General features: G+C 54.7%; 1 protein-coding gene across 1 annotated transcript in view; it reads left to right on the forward strand.

Annotated features, from left to right (window-relative positions):
- Positions 1–16766, forward strand: part of AHRR (aryl hydrocarbon receptor repressor) — a 67071-nt gene that overhangs the window by 9123 nt on the left and 41182 nt on the right. The window contains exon 3 of the mRNA XM_060146799.1: positions 3896–4077. Coding sequence (XP_060002782.1) covers positions 3896–4077 — 182 coding nt within the window. The remainder of the gene's footprint in view (positions 1–3895; positions 4078–16766) is intronic.

Consider the following 16766-nt stretch of genomic DNA (forward strand, 5'->3'; position numbering starts at 1 on the left):
GGTAGGCTGGTTTGCATTTCCTGGAATTTTCTATAAATGGGGTCCTACACCTTGTGGGGCTTCTCTCCCTTGTCAAGATGATGTCGGTTCCTCTGTGGTTTGTGTGCCGGGTGTGTCCTTCCTACGCTGAGTGGTGCCCGTCGTGTGGAGGAACCACGTGTGTTTGTTCATCTCAGGTGGACATTTGGGTGGTTCCCAGGTTGGGGTATCACGAATAAAGCTGCTGTGAATGTTTACGTACGGGTCTTTGGATGTAACGTTTTCATTTCTCTTGGGTAAACACCTAGGAGTGGGATTGTGGGTCACATATACAGCAGAGGAGGGTTTGACTTTTTAAGAAACCACCAGACCATTTTCCAAAGCAGCTGCACCGTTTACATTCCTGGCCGCTGAGCGTGTGATTCCTCTACTTTCTCAGCGGTGCCTGGGGTGTCAGTCTTGGTTTCAGCCACTCTGATGGGTTGTGGTGGTAGCTCACCATGGTTTTAATTTGTGTTTCCCTAGTGGCTAATGGTGTTGATATCCTTTCATGTGCTTATTTGCCGTCCATACAGCTTCTTTGGTGAAGAGTTTTCTAAATAATTTGCCTCTCTTCTTATTGGGCTGTTTGTCTTCTCGTTGAATTGTAAAACTTCTTTACATATTCTGGATACAGGCTCTTTTTGTGAATATTTTTAACCAATCTATGCCTCCCCTTTTCATTTTCTTAATGGTGATTTTCAAAGACAATTAAAAATTTTTGGAAAAGATCAATTTATCATTTTTTTCTTTCACAAGTTTTTTTTTTTTTTGGTGTGTGTCCTAAGAGTCCCAGGACTACTCTGAGGTCTCAAAGATTTTCTCGCGTATTTTCTTGTAAACTTTCATGGTACGTTTTAGACTTAGGTCTGTGATCTATTTTGAGCTAATTTCAGGTATTGTGTGAGGTAAGGGCTGATGTTTACTTGTTTTCATGGATGTCCAGTTGATTAGCACATTTATTGAAAAGACTTTCTTTCCCTATTGAATTGCCTCAGTATCTGTGTCAAATGAATTGACCAAAAATATGCGAGTCTGTTTCTCAGCTCTCTATTCTGTTCCATTGATCTATGTTTCCATCGTTTCTCTAATACCAAACCATTGGGAACATTGCAGCTTCAGAGAGGCTTATAGTCAGTCAGGCGAGTCCTCCAACTTTGCCCTCTAATTGGCTATTCTCTGTCCTCTGCATGTCCATGTGAAGTCTAGACTCCTGTCATTTCTGTAAAAGGTCCTGCTGGAATTTCAGTTGAGGCTCCATTGAGTCCACGGATCAGTTTGGGGGAGTGACACAGTCTTAACAGTACTGAGTCTTACAGTCCTGTGCATGGTGTGTCTTTCTGTTTGTTTATGTCTCTTTAAGTTTCTCTCAGCGCTATTTTATAGTCTCCGTTTAGGCGTCTGGAATGTCTTCTGTTGGGCTTGTCCCAGGTGTTCTATGTTTTGGCTCCCGTTGTAACCCTCCTGCCAGCGAGTGGCCAGGCACCTCCCGTGCTGCCGGTCCTTGTCCCCTCACTCCTGCCGCGTCTCCACCCTGGGGAGTTGGAGCTTCCTCCCTGTGGCCCTGGGCTTGAGCCAGAGGCCAGCTCAGGGGAGCATTTCCCTCCACGTGGCCCCTCTCACCCACCTGGCGGGGGCGGGGAGGTTCTGCTCTGGTGCCTGGAGCTGGAGGGGGGCTGCGTGGAGGGGCAGCCAGGTGGTCTGAGAAAGCTGGAAGGACTAGAGCTTTTCCAGCGCCTGTTTCTTCAGTTGCGAGTGTCCCCCTAGTTGCCCCTCGGGGGTGCGGGCTGGGGACAGTCACGGCTCGTCCCATCCCAGGCACACGTGGGCTGGGAGGGGCGACTGCTCCCCACAGGTCTACCCGGAGGTGAGACTTGAGCCGGGCCACCCTCTCCCCTTCTGTGGCCCCCACACCTGCCCTCAGTGCTACCTTGTTTTCTGGGGCGGCTTCGAGTGTCTTTCACTCCTGGGTGGGCCGTTCCACACGGGGTCTGTTCAGTCTCCCCAGGCCTCCTGACCCTTTAAATTTTGGCTAGCAGCATGAGTAATGTTGGTGTAGGTGCCTCACTGAGGGGAAAAAAATAAAAAAGAAACAGCAGAAAGTGGCAAGATAACCAGAGAATGGGAGAAAATAATTGCAAATTGTATGTCTGTTAAGGATCTAGGATCCTGAATATATAAAGATTTCCTACAACTCAAGAACAGAAAAGCAAACACCCCAATTTGAAAATGGGCAAAGGACTTGATTAGACATTTCTCCAAAGAAGATAAAGAGATAGCCGACAAACACGTGAAAAGACGCTTGACTTTACTGGTCATTAAGGAAATGCCAATCAAACCACAATGAGATACTGCTTTACACCTACGAGAATGGCTCTTATTTTAAAAAAGGAAAATAACAAGTGCTGGCGAGGCTGTGGAGTGTGGCTGGGGGGCGTGACGGGGCACAGCCTCTGTGGAGGACAGTCTGGCAGCTCCTCTCAAGGTTAAACCTAGAACCACCAGGTTAAGCTGGTTGCTCCGCTCTTAGGTGTATACCCAAGAGAAGCAAAAGCACGTGTTCAAGCAGAAACGTGGACTCGAAGTTTATGGCTGCAGGGTTTACAAGTGGGAGCGAGGCAAGCGCCCGTGGACTGGTGAACAGGTAAGCATCCATCCAGGCCGTGGAACACAGCGTGAAAAGGAGTGGAGCTCCACCTGGGCTGTGCCGTGGGCGAACCTTGACGCCCGACGGCCAGTGACGGAGGCCAGGCGCGCAAAGTCTGATTCCGTTTACACACAGTGTCTAGAACGGGCAGACCTGGGGAGACAGAAAGCGATTGTGGCCGCCGAGGGCTGAGAGGCGGGGAAGATGAGAGAAACTGCTTAGCGGCACGGGCGGGGGGTGACTTGGGGGTGAAGAAATGTTTTGGAGCGTGATAGAGGTTGACAGCACTGTGAATGTAGTAAATGCCAAAACTTTAAAACAGCTTTATGTTATGTGACTTGCATCTCCATTAAAAGAAAGAAACCGCTTCTGGGGTTGGAGCTGCAGCTCTTGTGAGGTTTTGTGTGGCCTCGGCGCCGACAGCATGGGTTGGGGGTGAGCCCCGGGCTTCTGACAGAAAGGATGGCGTAAGGCAGCTTTCCACGTTCGTACGAGTGAACACACGGTAGAGGAATAGGAACTTCCGGACAAAAGAGTCCCGAGCCCCTAAGAGCAGCAGGGAGGGGCAGGCCCGGGGCAGCGGCCCCTCCCCAGCCGTCCTGGCTTTGCTTTCTAGGAAGGTGGGGGCGGGGCGGGGGAGGGCACTGTCGTCCCAGGGTTGAGAGGGCCCAGGAGCGGGGTTGCGGTGGGCGGGGAAGCCTGGGCAGGGGCCGCTTCCTCTGTGTGTGGGGGGGCAGGCCTGTGGCGGGGCCCCGGCCACCGCACTTCGGGGCCTCGGAGGGGCGGGCGGGACAGCGCTGCGGTGCCCGTGCCGCCTCCATCATCTTCGCCTCAGAACCTTTCAGCCCTGCTGTGTAGTGGGAAACTGAGGCCCGGAGGGGCCGCTTACACCTGGACTGAGGGCCCTAGAGGAACACCGAGAGAGGTGAGCGGTGCGGCCAGAGCCGGTGTCCTTCTGCCGCGTCGGGGGGGTTAGCACAGAGAGGCCAGGAAGCGTGCTGGGGTCACACAGCTCTCCTGCTGCCCGCTCCGTGTCTCTCTGTGCTTCCTCCCACTACTGTGGGCCAGTGGCACGGTTGGCGTGGCCCACGGTTTAGTTCGCGCATCTTCGGGGATGGGCGCGTTTCCGTCTGGCGGCTGCATTTAGAAGCTGATGGCTCCTCCAGAGGTCACCGCCTGGGACGGCTTTCAGCCTGGGCCTCCCAGTCTGATAGTGATCTTTCCCCACAGGAGGCCCGCCGTGGGCACCGAGAAGTCGAACCCTTCCAAGAGACACCGGGATCGCCTCAACGCCGAGCTGGACCGCCTAGCCGGCCTGCTGCCACTGCCCCCCGACATCATCTCTAAGCTGGACAAGCTTTCGGTCCTGCGCCTCAGCGTCAGTTACCTCCGGGTGAAGAGCTTCTTCCAAGGTAGGACTCTCACCTGTGCCCACCTGGACCTCACCTGGGTCCCACCCGGCTTTGCTGGGATCGACCAGTTGGCGCCTCTCAGCCTGGGGAACCATTTAGAGGCGGAGCGCTGAAGGCAGACCGACACGAGTGGCCCTGGGGGAAGGGGCTGGGGCCAGACCTCGCCCTGCTTGGCCTCACCTGCCCCAGGGCCCTGGGGATGCTGGGAGCTCCGGCCAGGCACCGGGCGCCTCTCTGCACGGGGGTGCCTGGTGTGTTGGACCCTTGCAGTAGCTCTGGGTACTTGCCCACATCCGGTACCCCAGGCCAAGCCTTACTCTGCATGTGGCCTGGCTGAGCTCCTGAGGAAGAAACGTGGTTGTCACCACTCTGCTTCAGACCTGGGACTGCTGCCATCACCCCTCAGTTACGTCTGAGCTTCTTACACAATCATGAATTTGTTATATGTCTTTGGGAGCAGGTAGGATAAGTGTTGAAGGTGGGCAGGCGTGGACAGTAGCCGGTGGTAGGGACTGCAGCAGACTGCTGAGTTCATGCTCTGTCTCAAGGCGTTGGGACAGCCTCCCGCGGCCAAAACCCACCTTGGGGTGTGGTGAGCGTGGCCAGCTGGTGAGGCTGCAGCCCTGCAACCACGGGCACCCGGGCCCGTGCCGCTGCCCGGCCCTGCTGCTGGGCCCGGGAGGCCATGTGACTCCGACGTGTCTGAGGTGTGACAGCCTCTGCGCCTTGCTGGCTTTCTCGGCCCCGGGAGAGGGAGGGCAGCTTTCCTAAGAACTCAGCCTGCCTTCCACCCTGACCCTCCAGGGACCGCCAGCAGCTCTACCCGCTGTGCTCTCCAGCTGGGCCAGCGCCAACCAGCCCCTCCAAAGGGCCCCCCTTGGCCTTCACTTCCTCTCACGGAGCAGGAAGCCTAGACCCTCCTGCCGCTGCTGGCCTCTGAGAGCACCCTCTGTGTGAGAGCTCTGCACAGGGGTCTGACTCCGCGGGACCCCGGGCCCCTCAGCTGTGTCCTGCTCTGTGCTGGGGCCTGGGCCCTCGTTGGTAGTGCAGACCTGAGTGTGTCAAGCTGTCCCTCGTGGAAAGCCGTTCTGCCCCCCGGGGAGGGCCCAGTTCACAGGGCTCTGTGTCTGCACAGCCGGGCTTGGTCCCTGCTCCCTGTGACACCTGCCTGTGTCCCTCCCCCCACAGGTTCGTGGGCTGAGCTTTGACAGCCTGGCCTGGGGTTCACCCAGTGCTCAGCCCAGGTCCGTCCCCCTAGTAACTCGTGCTCTTTTACTGGGTGTCCGTCACCCAGACCCCCCATGGCTGGAGGCCCAAGCTCATGAAACATTTCTGGAAAAGTAGGTTTGGAAGACGACAGAGAATGGTGGGTGCCACGGGGGGAGGAATGCGGGGGGTCACCAGGAGGGTTGTGCAGGCTGGTGGGCTTCCAGGAGGAGGCGAGGGGGTGGGTGTGATCTGCAGGCCACACAGAGGCAGCCCCCTCAAGGAGCCGTCTAAGGGACCCTTGCTGCTGCATTCCTGCTTCTGGGGTGGGGCCTCCTCGGCACCCCAGCCTCCCCAGCTGTGGTGTGGGCCCCCTCCCCGGGGCAGAGGGGTTTTCTCTTCCTCCCCCAGTGGCACTGGGACCCCATCAGGCCCGCAGTGCTGGGGCTTGGCGCCCTCCCCCTGCCGGCCCCCTTTTCCCTGTGGGCAGCTGCAAGGCCCCTGCAGACCCCGTCTCCCAACCTCTGCAGCCTCCAGGGGTCCTGCATATCCCACTGGCCCACATTCAGGACCGGGCCTGAATTTTTTCTGAGCCCTTCTCGTTCCCACGGTGTCCTGTCCCTCCCCGAAAGCGCCTGTATTTCCCCTGGATTTCGGGTTACCGTTGCCCCGGGACTTGGCTCTCCGATGGGCTCGGGAAAACGGGGAAGTTCGCAGACTGTGTGGTGCTTTGTGCGAGGTGGGCAGCCGCTCTTCCCAGCTCGTCTGTTCCGAGTGGAAGTTGAAAGCGACAGCCCCTAAAGTGGCTTTGAATTATACTACTTTAAAATTAGAAATCAATACTACTGGCCAGCGGCACCTCCCGAGTGGGGTCCAGGGCACGTAATTCCAGGTCAGCAGTGGGCTCACTGCTGGACGCCGTGTCCTCGGGGGCTTCAAGGAGACCAGGGGCTGTGACCAGCTTTCTGATTTGGGGTCAGGCCTTCAGGCCTCTCAGGCCCTCCTTGTGTCCCTCCGGGGGAGGGTCTCTGTCCTACAGGGGCCCTGCTGCGGGGACAATGGGGAGGGCCCTGCACCTTGCCAAAGGAAGCCCTGCAGCGGGGGCATCCGCAGACCCCGCCCGAGCCTCCACTGGAACTGACACACAGAATCGTTAGCAGCATTTATCTCTGAGACGCGGTTACAGGAGTTTTGTTTTACTTTCCAGGTTTCCAAAGTCTTACTGAAATGCATCAATTTTTTAGGTAGGAAAAACTCAAATGTGTAAAACAGCAGAGACAGTCATTTCAGCACTGCTGTGGTCTTGGGGTGGAGTCCAGGGTCCTCATCCTGGAACCCAGGCCCTGCCGGTGCTGCCAGGTCGCTGGTGCAGGTTGCTCAGGTGACTGCTGAAGCATCGCTGGCTTCCAAATAAGTGCAGGACATGCAAACACACACAGTCTAAAACGTGTGGTCGGCATGGAGCAGCCTGTGGGGCCCAGGGAGCCGGCTTTGGAAAACGTTGAAGGAGCAGCGGGAATTCCATCTCTTCAGGAGCCAACACCTCTGAAATCGGAAAAGTAGAGATTGCAGCGCCCAGGTTGGGGTACTGAGGGCTGTGCTCATGAAGCGGAGAGAGTTCCGTGAAGGGATGACAGGAGGTCTCTGGGACAGCCCGGGAAGTGCTGGGGACTCACAGCCCAGCCTTTGGAAACTATCAGACCCTGGCTCCTGATGCCAGGTCTCCCCATGCAAGGGTCTCCATCCCCATGCTGGGGTCTCCATATCCAAACTGGGTTTCCCATCTCCCTACTGGGGTCTCTATTTCCCATACTGGGGGCCCCATTCCTATTCTGGGGTCCCCATCACCGTGCCTGGGTCTCCATCTCCACGCCGGGTCTCCATCTCCATACAGGGTCTCCCATCTCCATGCTGGGGTCTCCATCCCTGTGCCTGGGGTTCCCCATGCCCTGGGCTTGCACAGTGACCTGTTGGACAGCTTAGGCCAGCTCTGGAGCTGCCCAGGTGGGGCTTCTGTTCACCTTCCTCCCCCAGAAGCATCCAGCTGCATGTGGGACATTAGTAGGGACTTGTCTCTTCCTCTCTGGTCACTTCCTCAGGTCCAGCTGTGCCCAGCCACGCCAGGGTTGGTGGTCTTGGAAAGGCTTCAGTTTTGCTGTTTCCAGGAGTTCAGGCATCTGTCCAGGTGTCCACCTGAACCCATGGTTCTTCTTGACCAGGAGCAGAGTGCTTTTCCCACATTACGGCCGATCCCACCCCCTCCCCTGAGGCAGGGGGATGCCTGTCAGGTCTGCTGAGCCCTCGAGCTGCAGGTGGGCAGCCCTGCCGGTCACAGTGGGGTGAACTCATGAACTTGGTTTCTCCATCACACCTTTCTCCCAAGGATTCCCAAGTTTGTAATCCCCCTCAAGCTGTACATTTTAGGGGAAATTCTAAATATTTTCTTGAATTCATTTCCTCTGCATAGTTAGAAAATGTCAAGCTATAAAAATTGGATCTTAATCTGTGCTTCCTGACTCAGAAACGGATAAACTAATTTCATTAAAGCTTCCATAAAAAGTCACCTTCAGGAAGGACATGAACTGGAAAGTTCCAACCTCCAAGGGCAATAATGTCCTGAAAATTTGCTTGTAATGTTTGTGTTGGTGCTGACTTTCATGAATTTTTAAAAGGCAGTGGGCTTATTTAATTAATTTACTTGGTTTTTGCCTAGACTGAGGGCTGGCGCTTCTAAGTTACAAACCGTCTGCTTGTGCCAAAGAGAGGGATTTTCCATTCTTGCAGATTTCACCGTTCGAAAGAGGGGAAATTGGGGGTCGATAAAAGAAAAGGGAGGGAGGGTGGGTGAGTGGAGAGCATGAAGGACACTGAGGGGGGCCAGAGATGGGTTCCTTCCAGGACATGTGGCCCAGGATGTGAGGTCCCAGCAGCGGTCTGCACTGCTGTGTCAGCCCAGCTGGGAGACTTGCCGGGTCTGGGGTTCAAGCGCCCAGAGTGGGGACCAGCGTGGAGATGACCAAGGGCCTGCGGTTCACCCAGGCCTGTCGCGTGGCCTGCAGGCAGGACTGTCGGGGGGATCAACAGAGGGAGGGGACAGTCTCAGCAGGCAAGAAGGGCAGGAAGAGCACGATTCCAGCTTCCCATGAAAATCTGGAGATTTCCACGCTGAAAGGCTGCCGCCCCCCTTCACTGTGCACCCTGGCCTGGATCTGGGCCTCTGTCCACTTGCACCCTCTGTGATGGGGTCGATCCTGGCCCCTGGCTCACCTGGGCTGGGCGGGTCTGCTTCACCCCCACCCAGTGCGGAGGTCCAGAAGCCCTCACGTCATGAGATGTGTCCGGGACCCCACACAGGATGCAGTGCTCCTTAGCAGGTCAGAGGTGAAATGCTCCTTGAGACTTAGCAATCCTGTAACCCAGGAGGGAAGTGTATGCAACTATTGAGCTAAATTGTGCCGGTTTTCAGCTTTCACTGAAGAGCTATCCTCCCCTGATGAGCCCTGCCATGGACAGAATGTCTGCGTCCCCCACAAAGGCATATGTTGAGATGGGGCCTCAGAGGAGGTCATTAGGGTAGGAAGTGGTCACGAGGTGGGGCCCTGATCCCAGAGGGTTACTGTCCGCATAAGAGGAGGCACCAGAGGGCCCTCTCCTCTCCTGTCCCCTGCGGCCGAGGCCTCATGGGACAGAGTGAGGAGGTGGCCGTCTGTAAGCAGAAGAGCCCTCGCTGGAAGCTGAGCTTGGGCTCCTGGCCTCAGAGCTGTGAGGAAGTAAGGCTCTGCTGAGTGTGGGGTTTTGTCAAAGTGGCCGAGGCACCTGTGATGATGTGATGGGGAGGGAGGTTTGGGACCTGATTTTTCTCTCTTCACGTGGAGTGTTTGGTGGATTCCTTCCCGCCAGGGAGTGGATTTGGGTCGTCACTGCGTTTACTTTCCAGCCCTTCAGCTGCCAGAGCCCCCTTCCCTCCATCACTGACACTTTCTGGAAGACAGCCTCCCCGGGGCATTTCCAGCAGATACACTTGTCCTGGGTTGTGTCAGGGCCTTCAGGGGAGGGAGCTGGCCCTGCTGTGTGCACACCTGCCGCTTACCCTAGACCCCAGGCAGGCCCCTGCAGAGCCATCCTGCAGAAAGTTCACCCTGGATCGTTTTGTGCTGGTTTTATTTCCCCCTTCGTCTCTTAATGACCTCTGAAAGGTGAGTCTGGCCCAGCGGAGGGGCTGGTTCATTCACTCGTCCGTTCACTTTCTCCTGGCACCACGTGCCCCCCACCCCCACCCCAGGACACAGCAAACAGCTTTGAATTTCCTCTCGCTGCCTCTGGATGGGCTGGGGGTGGCCCCAGGCTCTCCCGGTCCCTTCTGGGTCGCTTAGTGCCTTTCAGTCCAAACAGTTAAATCTCTAAAAGTATTTCAGGTGTGGGCCTTCTCCCCGCCTGCACAGAGGCCGCAGCAGGCAGGGGTGGGGGCGCCTGGCGCTGAGGCCAGCTGCCCCTCCCTGAGGTCCTGCCTCACTGGGAGCCATGGCGTCCGGCCCCTCCAGGTGGGAGTAGCAGCGGGAAGAAGAGCTGAAGATTGGGCGAGCTCCTGCCTGACCGGCCCTGCCCTGACACACAAGCTGGGTGCTCTTGGTGTTTTCCTGGCTTCTGAGGCCCATGGACCTGGGGGTCTGTTTGCCTCGGTGGCCAACATGGGCGACCCATCCTCTCCAGCTGGTTCTTTGTGTTTCCTTCCTTAGCCTGGGTGTCAGATGGTCTGAAGTCTCTTCTCATGTCTCCAGGCACCCTCCTGGGAGGAGCTGAGACACCCTAGGCCAGTGCTTGGACATTGTGGCCCCACCTGCTCCCCAGGAAACGTACATCTTTGACCTGCTAGTGGGGACGTGGTGCTTCTCACTTTCAGTCCAACCTCCTTTGGATTTCCTGAGTGTAGAGAGACCCCAGCCCCACTAGCCCATGGAGGCATGTGGCAGGCCCTCACAGGGCCATCATGAAGCCCCTCTCACTGGGCATCAGGCGAGGAGAGAGCCCCCACCCATCTCCTGGTGCAGGTGGGGGTGTGGGATGAACAGCACAGCCCTCCAACGAGGCCCTTCTCCCAGCTTCAAACATCTCTCACCTCTGACATCTTTGCTGCCTTGCCGAGGTCACCTGGGATCTCACTTTGGGACCCAGGTATAGTTGGCATATGTATAGTTGTGGAGTCTTGGCCCAAATTCAGACTTAAAAGTTTCACATTAAAAACCAGTTATAGGGCTTCTCTGGTGGCGCAGTGGTTGAGAGTCCGCCTGCCGATGCAGGGGACACGGGTTCGTGCCCCAGTCTGGGAAGATCCCACATGCTGCGGAGTGGCTAGGCCCGTGAGCCATGGCCACTGAGCCTGCGCGTCCGGAGCCCGTGCTCCACAACGGGAGAGGCCACAATAGTGAGAGGCCCACGTACCGCAAAAAAAAAACCCCAAAAAAAACCCCCCAAAAAACTAGTTATAATGCAAGTAAACAGAACAGCTGCCATGGTCCCCGCCTCCTAGAATTTAGAGTCGAGTGGAGAAGATCTGCCACCAGACATAGAGCCTCTTCCATTTCCAGCAGATTCAGCAGCAAGGCACCAATCAGCCGTCCTGCAGATAACATCCAAAATTTAAGATAAAATATCTGAAACCTTTAAAAATATATTGATCAGCCAGCAGGAAATTAAGGAATACTCAAAGAGATCAAAAACTAAGTGCAGCTGAGAACCCAATGAGAATGTATTAAAAAAAAATTTAAAGGAGGGCTTCCCTGGTGGCGCAGTGGTTGAGAGTCTGCCTGCCAATGCAGGGGACATGGTTTCGTGCCCCGGTCCGGGAAGATCCCACATGCCGCGGAGCGGCTGGGCCCGTGAGCCATGGCCGCTGAGCCTGCGCGTCCGGAGCCTGTGCTCCGCAACAGGAGAGGCCACAACAGTGAGAGGCCCGCGTACCACCAAAAAAAAAAAAAAAAAAAATTTAAAGGATGCACTTCATGCAGAAGGAAAGGAAGGTTAGGGCTTCGAGAAGGAATGGATAAGAAGGTGGTGACTATGTGTATCAATCAAAGCAAACACTGATGTATAAAATAGTAGTAATGGTGTATTGTAAGAACAAAAAAAGAGAGAAATAAATTCCTAGCTGTGGTAGCATATAAATCTGGAGCAGGAGATTTGAGTTAAAGATTTCAACAGTTCTTGTATTAATTAACTTTGGAGGTTGATTAACTAATTCATAATAAAATTTCCAGGATAACCATCAAGATGACAGAAAGGTATAATTTTCAGACTAATGGAGAGAGAAAAGTGGAATGAGAAAATATAAACAGTCAAAAGAAAAAAGACAAGAAGGGAGAAAAAAGAAACGTGAAGGAGTGGAACAAATAGAAAGCATAAAATTCCAAATGTGTCATTAGTTACAGTAAATGTAAATGGACTAAACATGCCAACTAACAGATAAGGATTATTAAAGTGATTTACTATATCTGTTTACAAAAGGCACAGAAAGGGTGAAAGTAAAAGGATGGAAAAGGATATATTGGAAACTGAAATAAATCTGATGAAGTTATATTAATATCAAAAAATTGATTTGTGGATGAAAAACACTACTGGAGATCATGAGAGTATAATTTAATAATCATTTAGTAATGATTAAACATTTTATTTCATCAAGCAAATAAAATTATTTTAAATTTGTGTGCCTTTAATAACATAATCTCAAAAATATAAAACAGATATTGATAGAACTACAAGGAAAAATACATGAATTCATCACCAGAGAGAAAGATTTTAGATAGTTCTCTCAGTACTTAACAGAGCAAATAAACAAAAATCAGTAATGATTATAGAAGATTTGAACAATGCAAAAAGGGTTAATCTCATGGACATTACATAACACTATACTCTGAAACTCAGAACTCACATCTTTTCAAACCTAATGGAACTTGTAAATATATTGAAAACATTGGTCAATAAAGCAAGTCACAATAAATTTCAAAAGACAAAACCATGAAGAATGCATGGTGAGCCCTTAAGGCAGTTAAGCTGGAAATCCATAAAAAAGAAGACTTGAAAACCCTGATATATTTGGAAATAAACATATTTATAAGTAAAATAGATCAAAGAAGAAAGCATGATGGAACTGAGAAAATATTTATAAATCAAAATGCATGGGATGCAGTTAATGTAATTCTTAGAAATAAATAACCTTGAGTGTTTATATGTAAAAGAAGGAGGGCTGAAATTAATGAGCTAAGCATTCAGTTTTGTAGTTTTGATAAAGAAGAGTAAAATAAACAAAAGGAGAGTCAAAGAAAGGAAATAATAAAGGGGAAGATATTAGTGAAATAGAAAGGAAACATACAATAGAGTTCCTTTAAAATGAAAAAAACTGCAAAGATCTGGTGAGACTGATCCAGGAAAAATAGCAAACAGTATTAGGAATGTAAAAGGAACACAATTATAGATGCTGCAGATATTTAAAAGATGGGTTGAATTTTGTCATGAACAAATTTATGCCAATAAATTTGAAAACATAATAAATGCCTAGAAATATAGCTTACTAAAATTGACTCAAGAAGAAATAGAAAACCCGAATAGTCACATGACCATTTGAATCCGTGGTTAAAATCTTCCCACAGAGAAAATCTAGGCCCAGATAGAATTAAAGCAATTTCTATCAAATATTAAAGGAAAAATAAGTCCACTCTGTACTGAATCCTGTGGTGTAGAATTGGAACTGGAGGTATCGGTGTGAACTCACATTATGCACACACACGTGTGTGTGTGTGTGTGTGTGTGTGTGTGTGTGTTCTAGCTCTGTCTGCTGAAAGGGCCACACCAGTAGCAGAGAGCTACAACTTACATTCAGATCTCGGTTTCCAGACATGGTTCACCATTAAAAGGAGGCTTTCTGGCCTCCGTCTAGAGTTGGAGCAGAGAAAGGACTAGATGAACTTAGAATGTCCGTGCTGGACAGCAGGCCGTGCTCAGAGCGTGAGGAGACCTGCCCTGGGACACAAGCCACCCTAAAGGCCTCCCTGGCCAGGTCTGGGACAGTTTTCAGCGTTAAGATGAATAAGGATGGTGATGGATTAAAATCCAGCGAATAAAATGGGATTCCATAAATCCACACTGATATAAATAAGTGAATGAATAAATAAATACTAAGAGAAAGTTCTTCCTAACAGTACATCCATTCTAGATGGATGACTGGAGAGAGAAGAGGTGAATTATAAAATCCCCAGTTGGTAACCATTGCAGGAATAATTCAGGCCAGAAGCGTCAATGGACGCTAAGATTACTGGGTGAGCAGGTGGGGAGCAGCCTGTGGGGACAAGTGTCTCGAGGGCGGGGAGGGGCTCCCCTGCGGCCCCCTCACAGCCCGGCCCGCTGGTCTCTCTCCTCTAGGCTTTGCTCAGAGTCACCCCCTCTGGAGGCCTCCTCCAGCCACACTGGGACGCTCAGTGCTCGCCTGTGTCCCCAGGCGGGGGCTGGAGACATGAATGACTGTGGGCAAGCGAGTGACCCGGCCATAGGAAAATCCACAAGCTGATGCAGTATAATCCTGGCGTGGACTCTCGTTTTCTAAATACGGCTCTGCGTGAAATGAGCACGTTTATTCACACTCCTGAGGTTTCTTCTCGCCTAAGTGAACTCGGGGCTTTGACTGGCCGTTGGAATCCCTCCTCTCCCGCAGCCTAACCGTGGGAGGCTGGAAGGACGGGCACCCCTGCCCGTACCACCTGCTGGTGCCCCTCCCCAGCCCGCCTCCCACCGTGGTTAGATAAGAGCTCCTCTGGCGCCTGCTGTTTTACTCCCACGTGCTTGCCGCCACCTTCCCCGTGCTGGGTGGGCGGACAGCTGGACGCGAGGGCACAGAGCCCGGCGAGCAAGTCCGTTCTTGGCAGCCCAGGTGCAGAAAACAGCCTGTCCAGAAGGAGACTGAGAGTAAGCAGTGTCCTCTGCTGCAGCGCTTTCTTCCAGCCTGTGTGATGCACGTGCATCTTCCAAAGGCAAAACGAGGAGTTTATCGTTGAGTTCTTGAAAAGCGAAGGGAGGACAGTTTGAATGTCTGAAAACTGAAGTTGGTCCATTAATTTGAGGCCAGGATTGCAGCGGGGTGGGGAGCTCCACGCCCTCCATCTGGCCCCGTCCCAGACGCCAGGCCTGGTCACTGGTCTCCCCCGGCAGGTGCACTGCACTGCACGGGAGCCCCATGTGCGCCCACTCATCACGGAGAAGAGCGGGTGTCGGGAGAGGTGAGCTGGGGCTCTTCGGGGTTCCTGTCAACCCCTGGACTCACGTGGCCTCTGGGCCCCGACAGTTGTCGCCAGGGTCACCCAGAGTGGGGCCTGGCGGTGGGGGCAGTGGTGAGTGGAGCCGGTTAGCAGCCCGGCCTGTGAAGTGGCTGGTCCCCCACGTCCTGGACCTCTGTCTCACAGGAGGGTGTGCCGGCCCCACAGGAGGTGACAGGGGAGCCCGCCAGAAGGTCCTGCTCACCCAGCCCCCGCGCCTGCTCTCAGCCGCACGAAGGGGACAGCCGGCCGCCAGGGACTTGCCCCGCCGGCTACCTGGCTCAGCTGCTGTGACAAATACACAGACCTTTACCTCTCACAGTCCTAGAGGCCTGAGGCCTGAGGTCTGAGATCAGGTGCCCCATGGTCGGGCTCTGGTGAGAACCGCTTCTGGGTTGTCCCCACATGGCGGAAGGGGTGAGGGAGCTCCCTGGGGTCTCTTACGAGGACACTAATCCCATTCGTGGGGCTCCACCCTTGTGACCCAAAGGCCCCTCCGAACACCATCACCCTGGGGGGCCAGGAATCTGGGGACACAGGCATCCATCCACAGGCCTTGTGGAGGTTGCCGCTGAGTTGGCGGCAACAAGATGTGGACGCGGAACATCACGGCATTTGCAGGGCACCCGCTGCCCCGCCCCGCTCAGAGCTCCTCCGGTGTGTGTCCCTGCTGGATCCTCACGACAGCCCACGCCTGTCTTACGGCAGCGCTGAGGCTCCCAGGACCCCTGCTCTGAGCCCGAGCTCCTCCGCTAAGCAGGCCTTTGAGGGGGTCTGGGCTGGAAGTGGGCAGAAGTGGGAGGCATGCCTGCTCCTTGGGGTCCCAGGAGCTCCAAGCTCACTGTTTCCCTCCACCCTGCCCTCTGGGCACAGCTTTGGGGAGAGCCGGGCAGAGCCGTGGTCATGCCAGCTGCCGCCATTGGGACACGCGGACAAGCGTGGATGTCAGCCCTGAACTCGAGGGCCTGGGGCCCAGCGCGCTGCTGGACCAGGGCTGGAGGGGAAACGACCCAGGTGCCAAGGCCATGTGTGCTGTGCAGCGCACAGTGCAGAGCCTAGGGTGCTCCCTCGATGCTGAGATGATTTTTACCAGGCATGTGTTCATTCAAAGCAGGGGCTGGGCTTGGACGTGGACCTATCCACTCCAGGAGCTGCAGCTGGTCAGAATCGGGGGTTCAGCCCATCTTCCCGTGGTGTCCCCAGCTTCTCTCTCAATCACCCTGGGTGGCAGAAGTCCTGTACCCCAATCCCTGGACTGCCCTACACGTCCCCAATTCAGCGTGCCCCACGATCTGGGCTCACCTGTCCCGTCCCCTGAGGAGCTGGCTGGCAGCACAGTGGCTTCTGGGCATCACGCACCATCTAGGGGCAGAGATGGGGCGTCTTCTGGTTCCTCCTCCACCGGGAGCACTTGGCACCCCTCAGGGGCCAGACCCAGGCACAGGACCCCTGAGAAGCTGCTGGTGGGGGCGGGGTGTCCGTGGCCCAGGGCTCGGCCCAGGGTGGTAACTGCCCTGAGTCTCCTCTGTGGGAAGGACTCGGAAGGAAGCGGGGTACCGGGTGGGGCCGGCGGGGTGCAGTCAGCCCCAGTCCGGTGGGGCAGTGGCCGTTCCATTCTCCCCCTCCCCCTACGGCTGTGTGTGCAGCATATTCACAGGGACGCCCACTGTCTCCAGCACGATTCCTCACGTTCTCTCTGTTGCAAATGAGCCTTTTCAGGTGTGCAAGAAACCGAGGAAGTGAGAGGAAGGCTGGTTGCGGTTGGTTCTACAGCCAGTTGGTGGACAGCCTGGACCAGGCAGTGAGAACCTCAAGTGCGGCTGAGCTCGGGCCTGAGTGGGGGAGGGAGCCAGGGCTCCAGGCGGAGCACCGGGTCCAGGCTGGGCTGCGCGGGCCCCTGGGAGCACGTTCATCTCCGGAAGGGGCGGCCCTGGCTGGGCCTCCTGTCTGCCTCGAGACCCTGAGCTCTGTCTACAGACCAGAGGCGCCCGGGCTCTGCCCTGCGGGAGGACGGCTTCCGTGGGACCAGGGCTCTTGGCCGCCCTCACCTGCCACTGCCCCTCAGGCTAGGCTGGGCAGGAGGAGGGCCAGCTGCCCGCAGGGTGGGGCTGAAGGGACGCGGGTGCCACCGGGGTCCCGCCTCGTGACTTGGCCCCCTTTCTGGGGACAGCGGCTCACCAGGGG

This window comes from Lagenorhynchus albirostris, chromosome 3 (genome assembly GCF_949774975.1).
Source record: "Lagenorhynchus albirostris chromosome 3, mLagAlb1.1, whole genome shotgun sequence".
NCBI classification, from domain to species: Eukaryota; Metazoa; Chordata; class Mammalia; order Artiodactyla; family Delphinidae; genus Lagenorhynchus; species Lagenorhynchus albirostris.